Raw genomic sequence first — 9265 nt, forward strand, 5'->3', positions numbered from 1 at the left:
TGCATATAAAAATTAATACATTATCACAAAATGTCAACATAATCCAAATAATTTCTAACAATTTACTGCTCGGATAGGTGGGTCTCTCATAAGAACTTTCTCACATTTGTAACAAAATTGGTGAAATCTCTATCCGCGTCATCACATAATAGAAAAGAGAAGAGAAGAAAGAAAGAGAGACAATCAACAACGGAAAGCCGATTTCAATAAAGAAGTGCACTGCACGACCAAAATATAGAAAGACTTTGGCATTGAATAACCAATTTATTTACAAACATATTGTCACCACAACATATCTCTTAATCAAAACCACCTATAAATAGGACTTTTAGTAGAGGTGCAAAAAAGACATGCTTGTTTCTCTTCCTATTTTACAAGCCGCAATAATACAAGAAGCCTTTTTATTCTGCATACTTCAATAGTCCATGGGGAGAAAGAATCGTATTCAAAAGCTATGAATGCTTGTAACTGTAGTTCCTATACGTGCTAGTGAAGAAACCCAATTTTTCAATGGCTACACCTTTTTAAGCAACAATTGAATAGTGTGCTTACAACAACAAATTATGGGTTTTCTATGGCCGCAATCTCCATCCGCGTGCAGCAAGTGCTTCATGCACCTGCCTAGCTGCTTCTGCAGTATCATTAAGAGGCGGATAGCTCCAGCTCTCTGATATCTGAAGATTAAAACAGACACCAAGGTATAGTCAATCAAAGGAGAAGATGTTGGATTCTAGCTACTCCTTCAGAAATAGTCACATAAAAGTTCGCCAAATTACATCTTTCTTTGATTAACATGGTGGAGAAAATATTAATGAGGCCAATAGCCGCAAGAAAGTTGCCAGAAAAAACTTCCAATCAAATTTCTAAAGGAAAAAAATAAATAAATAAGGAGAAAATAGCAGTCATTCTTGTGGCCCACTGGTCATCATGTGAGGAAGTTTAAACACAAAGACAGCATTTCATCAAGCAGGTTGGCATGAGATTAAAAAAAACAGACGTGAAAGTCTGCTATATAATGTGATTGGATTTATATTGACTTACATCCTCAGATCCTGTAAATGGCCGAACTACTCCTCGTTCCCTCAAGGATTTATGGAAATCTGATAATTTCCACGTACAACGCTCGCCTCCTATAACATATACAGGCTTCCTGCAAAACAAAATTGGAATCATTTATATGTGCAGACTAAAAAAATTTATATATTCCGGACCGGAAAGTAAATCAATATGTATCAATAATAGAAGTAAGCCCTCATAAGCATACCCAGTACTGCAAGCCTCACTTATCAGACTGACTGAATCTGCCGTGACAACAAAAGCATCAGCCCAAGCAAGATGCCCCATATGCATGTTTGGATCTGAAGAAAGCCACACATAAGTCCTGGTTTAACCACTTATTCCTCATAAAATTGGATTTCAAATCAATAATTACCTTGACCATCCCAAATGTAAGCTTTTGGATTATTTCCAAGCTCCTTGGTTATGACATAAGATACCTGTTGGTGAAATGCACAAGGAATTAGAGTGCCACTCAATATAAAATATTTATTAGAAACTTGGTGTCTGCAGGGAGTACCTTTTCAGGAGTCCTATCTGAGAAAGATATTCTGACGCTCCCACAACTTACAAGAACACTGAGCAGACAGGTTATTAACTGCTTTGCAAGGTCCGCACCATATCGACAGTGGCCTATATAAGTGATTGGGATGAAGAAATGAATTATATTATATTTCACATACTTCATCAGCCAAATTTTTCTAGTCGGGCCTCTCAGTCCGTTATTATACCCCAAGAAGTAGAAAGAATTATAATCCCCATCCTGCCTAAAAGTCTAAGAATTCACTGATAGTTCAAATCGATTCATATACTGGGTTGACTGATCACTTTTACATTTAAAAATTTTTTATATGGTCCTTTCATGAAAAACAACAATAACAAGAAAAGTGAAGATTGAGAACATTACTCTAATAATCAACAAAAATCAAACAATGATCGAAAGCTAAAGAAAGAGACTTGACATGCATTTAATTGGCGAAAGTGACAAGCCATTATTGACAATACAAGTCAATTTAGTAAGTGAGAAGTCATAGTTAAAAAGCATATGTTGTAGTCCCTGATGACAGGAAAACAATATTGCACATATTGTTATAGGTATCACCAACCTCCTCAATCTTCCACTATATAAATTAAATTTTCTCTCAAAAATATCTAAAGACCCATAAAAACTAACACCCTTGACGTTGATACCCTTGATAAGTGCACTAATGACTGACCAACCCCCATTGGCAAAACACAAGCGCACCCCAAAGAAACAGAGATCATATTTCTAATTCTAGCAAAATAAACAGATAAACAATTAGACTTGTCCTACGGGGCTATCCAGGATTAACTGACTCCACTTGAGTAAAATTATAACCAAAATAACAGTGTTATAATATAGGCATTAACAAAAGAGAAGCTCAGTTTTTCTCAACATCTAGCCCTCACAATTCATTGATATATATAGGAACAAATACAATATTCTCGAATGCAGACACCTGACCATTAGGACAACTCATAAAGACACCTCATATGGGCACCTCACCACCTTCTAGAATAAGTACACTCCCCTTTTTCTCTTAACACCCCCTCTCAAGCTGAAGCATATATATCATCATATAAGCCCAGCTTAGAACAAACAAACTTAACTTATTACGGCACAAAGATTTAGTAAGAGCATTAGTAAGTTGATTTCTTGACTTTACGAATGCCATAGATATATCTCCACTCAAGATCTTTTCTAGAATGAAATGACAATCAACCTCAATATGCTTAGTGCTTTCATGAAACAGAAGCAGTATCTAGAGTCGCTTCATTATCACGAAACAATGGAATTGGAATAGGAGCTAGAAGACAAATTTCCTGAAAAAAATGTTATAACCATGTTAGTTCACTTGCAGCATGAGCCATTGCTCTATACTCATTTCTACACCAGATCGTGGTATTTCAGTCTGCTTGTTACTTTTCCTTGTGACTAGATTACCTCATAAGAATGTACGGTACCCTGTAGTAGATCTTCTATCTAAGGGAGAACTTGCCCAATCTACATAAATGAAACCTTCTACCTTGAGATGTTCATTTCACTTATACAATACACCAAGACTAGGAGCCCTCTTGAGGTAACAAATAATACAAGTAACATCCTAAAGTGGGACTCTAGGAGTCTCTAGGAATTGATTCACTACACTGACTGTTAAGAGATATCTAGTCTAGTAACTATAAGATAATTCAGCTATCCAAATAGCCGACAGTATCAACTGGTAACTTCAAATAATTCCCCCTCGTCTTTCAAAAGTTTATGATTTGGATCCATAGGAACATCAACAAGTCATGCACCCAGCAGGTCAATTTCATCTAACAAATCAAGAACATATTTTCACTGCGAGAGATTAATACCTGCCCGAGACTTTGCAACCTCAATACCAAAAATCCAATTTTTTTTAAGTAATCGAAATATTATTAAAAGCGCAATGCGCACAAAAATCCAATTATACACACCTGAAGTTTGATCAGGCCCTATATCTATAAATACACACAGATAAATAAATACAGACACATATATACATAAAATACACATGGTCATATAAAAAAACATAATAAAATTGTCTAGAACACGAGGTCCTTTACTACATTAAATGTGTTAGGCATTTCTTTGCAGGGGAAACCAGCCCCAAAGTTATCAATGAATCAACATTGCATGATACATCGCTGAATTTCCAATTGTATGCAGACAAACCATTGTTGAGTATTTACTTGTTTGTAGATCTACATGTTCAAATACAAATAACATAATAAAATGGTCTAGACCATGGTTCTTTAATATATTAAAATGTGTTAGGTATTTCTTTGCAGGGGAAACCAGCCCCCAAAGTAATCAAATGAATCAAACATTGCATGATACATCTGTGAATTTCAATTGTACACTTGAGTATTTACTTGTTTGTATCAGTCTGCAATAGAACTCTTTTTTTCAGTTAATGTATGTTAGGACTTGCTTAAGCATGAAATCCCTAAGCTTTTTAAACCAAGTAAAAATCTGAAGAAAATTGAAAGTTTAGCCATTAAAACTAAAAAAGTAAAAAGTATACACAGGCTTTGCAGAATCACATTCACCATCTGATAGTGCTGATACAGTCATACAGACTAAGTCAGACCAGCACCGAACAGACACTTGGAAGATCCTTAAATGACCCCCATGTATCAATAAATGTTGGCCGATATGCCACCAATATGCATATGGAATAATGTAATTATACCATGATAATAAGTAGAGGTTTCATGATCAACTAAATAATCGTTTGTTAAATCTGGCAAACTTTTTCTCCTTAATAAGGGTTTCTCCTTGTATACTTCCTTTGTACTACAGCTACACCCCTCTGTGCTATTATAATGAAATTGCATTACTATATATATATATATAAACTGACAAACTCCAACAAGTATGGGTGTGCGGCGGAGTATATGATAGATCGGAATAGCCAGACTGCCAGCTAGCATTCTTGTAAAGTCACTTAGTTTTTGACTATTTGGACTATAACAAAGCACCAGGCTCTCCAGCCGATGTCATAAGAGGCTTTCACTTTTGGTAGCTTTATGGCAGGTAGCTGTTTCCAACACAAGATAGTTGCACTCTGCTCTAGGTTACCCTCCCCTAGCTAATCCTTTCCATGGCCACTCTCACTCTAGGCAACTAGTCTGGTGGCATGCAGCCATTTCACCTTGTAATGGCTGTGATTCTTCCAGGTAGCCTTAAAATCCCTTTCTATGATTCGAACAGGGAACATGGACTATGCCCCTATACTAGATGTTTGTGTCCTTGACTACCATGTCAAAAGTATATGACTAATGGAATACATAACATATCTGCTAACTACTACCAAAATACAAATAGTCAAGGAGAATGATCTAACCCAAAATGAATTTGATCTTATAATTGAAAAGGATACCGAGCACGCAATTCTTAAAATCAAATACAGAGTGAGACACAACAAAATTGTAGAACTAAGTATATAAAGAAGTTACGTGTAGGTCCTCCGATGTTGACAACTAGAAGGGGCTTTGGCAGGGGTGAAAACTCATCATGCCACGCACTAGCTGCACTACGAAGAGCAGCAGAATCTATTTGATGCAGAGCTCCCACAGTGAGGACCTGAATTCAAAAGTTCTTAGCATAGACTAACAACCCAGTAATAGATGAGGCTAATATTAAAGCATGGACGTTTCTCAAATAAAGCAAACTTTCGCACGCAATGTATAGTCATGCTACATACCACATGTCTGTCAGGAGGGTCACGCGGAGTTATCCACCTACGAAGAAACTTGGGAACCTGCTCCTGTGCGTGAGGAGTCAAAGGATAATAATCATGATGAGGAGTAATCACCAAGTCAAACCTATCCAAATTTGACCTTGGATGTTGTATCTGCAAGACAAAATCCAAAATGATGAGCAAAATCAGAAATCTATATATCATGCAAAAAAATATTAGAGTACTTAAAAAATAAAATCCTTGCTCACAACAATAAGCACAGAAACACAAAATTTGTTTTTGACAAATAATTGTATATCATTAATAAAGTGTAGAGGAGCATAACCCTAGTACACAGAAACACAAAAATTTCACCAAACTAAAATTGAACTTTAGATTACAGGGAAGAAAGAAGACATTGAACATAGGCTACACTAAAAAGTGTTCAAAACAGCATCATGCTAATTTCTTTCATATCAAGTATACTGATAGCATGTAATTTGAAATTACCACTAGCCAAAATCTAGTAAAAATTAACACCAGCACAAAGGCTCTTGAACCAAATAGAAGGAAAGTAGGAAGTAAAAATGAAAATTTTCATCGTAAGCCCAAATTAGGAAATACACCGACTCATGACCAAAAGGGGCTTAGGGGGACATCTTGATACAAGAAGCATTTCAAGAATCCACGTCCCTCTGCATCCGAGTTAGTAAGTCTTGGAACTAGAAGGAAAGAAACATTCAATTTCTTAACTAAGTCAACTTCTTCCTTAAGCGCATCTAAAAGACTTTAGCATCTAATAAAATGAAAAATATGCCCTCAAACAATGAAACTATATTCAAGAAACCATCTTATGTTTAACCACCCAAGTCCAAAGATGCCACTTCTTTGAATAAAAGCAAAATAATAAGAAAATTAGGTCCTGTAAACAAACCTGAACAACAAAAACATTTTGTGATGCTACACGTTTTATGGAACTTGCAATAGATATGGTATCTCTACCAGAAGCAACCACCAATAAAGGCCCATCCCTGAAAAAAATAATTATGAAATCAATCTCATATGCAGTATTGAGGTACAAGAACTTATAACTGATATCATTAAATGAAAGGAGCTGGATTTCACTTAATAAAATTGCACTTCAATGCGTTAAAAATGTATTTGCAGGATAGTGTTACAAATATACATATCTATACTCAGACAAATTGAGGAATGCCCCATACTCTATGGACATATTTCCTTTCAAACAAGTAAAGTACATCACTCCTTTTGCTCTTCTTCTTCTTTTTTTTTTTTTTTTTTTTTTTTAGACACATTAATTACATTATATACTATGAAGTTTATTAAAACCATACCATTTTACTTAGAAACAAGTAACTCTGAAAAATGAATGTAACCATGCAAGACATTCAGGCTCTGCTAGAAAAATTCAAACTGCAATGAAGTTTATCCATGACTGTACATTTACTTTTTGCCAAAAAATTAAGCTAATGTAACTTAAAGAAGGTTAATGGACTGCTTCTTACTAAACTCCACTTGACTGATTTGAACATGTAGGAATACATCCCAAGGAAAGTAACTTTTGAGCTTGTCCCAAAAATAAAGTACTAAGGCGAAGGAAGCCACATTACTTGTGCTCTCCAAGGGGCTACAGAGATTAAATTTGAGTTTTTTTTCCTCCCTAAAAAATAACAATTATATGCACAAGATTAAATTCCCAGAATTTAGTAAAATACGGGGGCCCTGCTTTCCAGCCGCAGGGAGGGGGTGCGAGGGGAGCAGATTGAAAAGGAATAAAATATAACTTTGTGTGGAAATCCTTATACATTGTTTCAGACAAACATAAAGTGAGGAACAAATAACCAGACTCAGACTAACGTACCATATATCATTCAACCAAGAACTGTTTAATCTATAGACAAAAAAGTGGTCTTCATTACTTCAGGTCACAACCAAAAGCAACTTTCACGTAATAGATGGTCCATTGGAAACATATTTCTTGACGTAGCATATATCGTACTTGAGAAAATGAATAATATATTAATCGATCATAGCTGCTTCTTTTTTTTTTTATAAGTAATCAAAACCTCATTAAAAAATGCAAAGGCTCAACTCAGGTGCACAAGAAGTATCCAAGAGATTGATTTATTTGTCACATAGTCAAAACTAAGATCCTTAATTGTCAATTACAAACTCAGGTCCTTATCTGTCATGAGGCCAAAACTAGGAGGGTATGGAGCAATTTTCCTATAATTTAATCCGACGGTCTCTCAATGAACAGTCTGGTTACAAAATTTGAACACAAGGTTTCTCCAAGTTTAAAATGTTGAGCAATAATAAATTTTTTTTGATGAATAAAGGAAATTTACGGAAATAAATTGAGGAATACTAAATAACACTGGTTTTGTAAACAAATGTCAGTAAAGAAATGTACTTTTCATATGTCTCGCGAGCCATGGCAACAATCTGCTTTGCATCGGCTTCTAAAACAGACAACAAGCCTACGCGGCCACCACCGTTTTCGGAAGGCAGAGGCGCAAGTTTCTTCCCCCGGGATGTCAACAAAACTATCTGCTTTATGAGATAATCCAACTTCTTGTGAAGTGAAACTGGCAGCCAATGCAGCCACTCATTTATTCCTCCTCTTGGCCTTGTTACCCGCTGCGTACACAATATGCAATCAATCAAACTCCAAAAGAAACTGCTTCTGGCCACCATATGATCAAAAACTAATAGCGCTAGATTCATTACTATTTCATTGGTGAGATTTGAACCTAACACAAAATTGTTGCTATTATGTATTGTGGCCTATTTCAATGATCGAAATTCTTAGGTTCGAAGAAGGAACTTACGTATAAGACGTGCTTGTCAGCGAGGCCAAGGGCGCGAACCAAACCCAAGCTCTGGTTCTCGGAGCCGGGGAATCCGGTTCCAATGACGACGGCGCGGCGGACGGTGGCGCCGGAGAAGCCGACTTCGAAGATATCGGTCACGCCGCCGCCGAAGGTGGGGCTCGGCGGCTCCGGAAGCCGTATCGGCTTCATAGTCTTGTCCCGGTACGGATTGGAACCCTAGCTTGAAGTGTACCAATTGAACCGTAACGAGACAACGAAAGTGAAAGAAGGAATTGATGCGATTAATCGAGGTTTAACGGATGGGAAGAACTTTTGGTTGATAGCAAAGGAAAGTAACGCAGCAAAATTAGTTTACGGGAAGGAGAAAACGCCCATGGAAGATCCAACTCAAATATATCGGTATATATATATATATATATATATATATATTTGTCATTTTTAATTATTTTATGACGGGGAACCTTTTACTCTAAGGTCACTTTGTTTACTCACTCATGTAAGGTAAATCGAAACATACGCCTCGCACACCTTTTAGCATGGACCGGTTGAGTCAGGGGCTTTGCCCGGGAGGCTGGCCTCAAGAGACAGATTGTACTCAGTGAATTTCAAACTTGAGATTATGAGGAAGCACTCACGGCTCATTTGATAAAAAAAAAAATTTAGATGGCGCTTTTTTGTTGTTGTTGTGATGTACCGTCTGTTTGAAATTGCGTTTGACAAATAGAGCTTTTAAGTCAAAAAGACGCTTTTGGGCAAATGCTTCATTTTTAAGTTTTTGCTAAAAGTGCGTTTGAGTCATTTTTAGGCTTTTTGGACCCTTAAAACTTAAAAGTGCTTTTAATTTTTTTTACCAAACAAGTATTTTTTTCTTCAAACGGATTTCTTTGAGTGTTAAAAGCACTTTTATGCCTCTCAAACGCAATCCCAAACAGGCCCAAAAGAGTTTGATACCATAGAAATGATGAGTCATGCATATATCTAGTGTGTTGACCCTACTTTTCTCTCAAAATCAACCTCAACATTCTTACTTTTTACATCACATAAATCACTTTTTATTACTATTCAAATAAAAAAATTACTACAAAATATATATATATATATATATATATATATATATATATATAT

General features: G+C 36.1%; 1 protein-coding gene across 1 annotated transcript; it reads right to left on the bottom strand.

Annotated features, from left to right (window-relative positions):
• Positions 1–233: 233 nt before the first annotated feature.
• On the bottom strand, positions 234–8526 carry ELM1 (fission ELM1-like protein (DUF1022)). Its single transcript, XM_059574480.2, has 10 exons — positions 8138–8526; positions 7720–7946; positions 6220–6316; positions 5310–5459; positions 5062–5188; positions 1577–1689; positions 1433–1496; positions 1265–1358; positions 1042–1150; positions 234–674 (listed from the first exon to the last, which is right to left on the bottom strand). Exons 1-10 carry the CDS (start codon positions 8327–8329, stop codon positions 573–575), a joined length of 1275 nt encoding a protein of 424 aa, XP_059430463.1. The 5' UTR covers positions 8330–8526; the 3' UTR covers positions 234–572.
• Between the last annotated feature and the right edge of the window lie 739 nt (positions 8527–9265).

Source organism: Corylus avellana, chromosome 8 (assembly GCF_965113065.1).
Source record: "Corylus avellana chromosome 8, dhCorAvel1.hap1.2, whole genome shotgun sequence".
In the NCBI taxonomy this organism is placed as follows: Eukaryota; Viridiplantae; Streptophyta; class Magnoliopsida; order Fagales; family Betulaceae; genus Corylus; species Corylus avellana.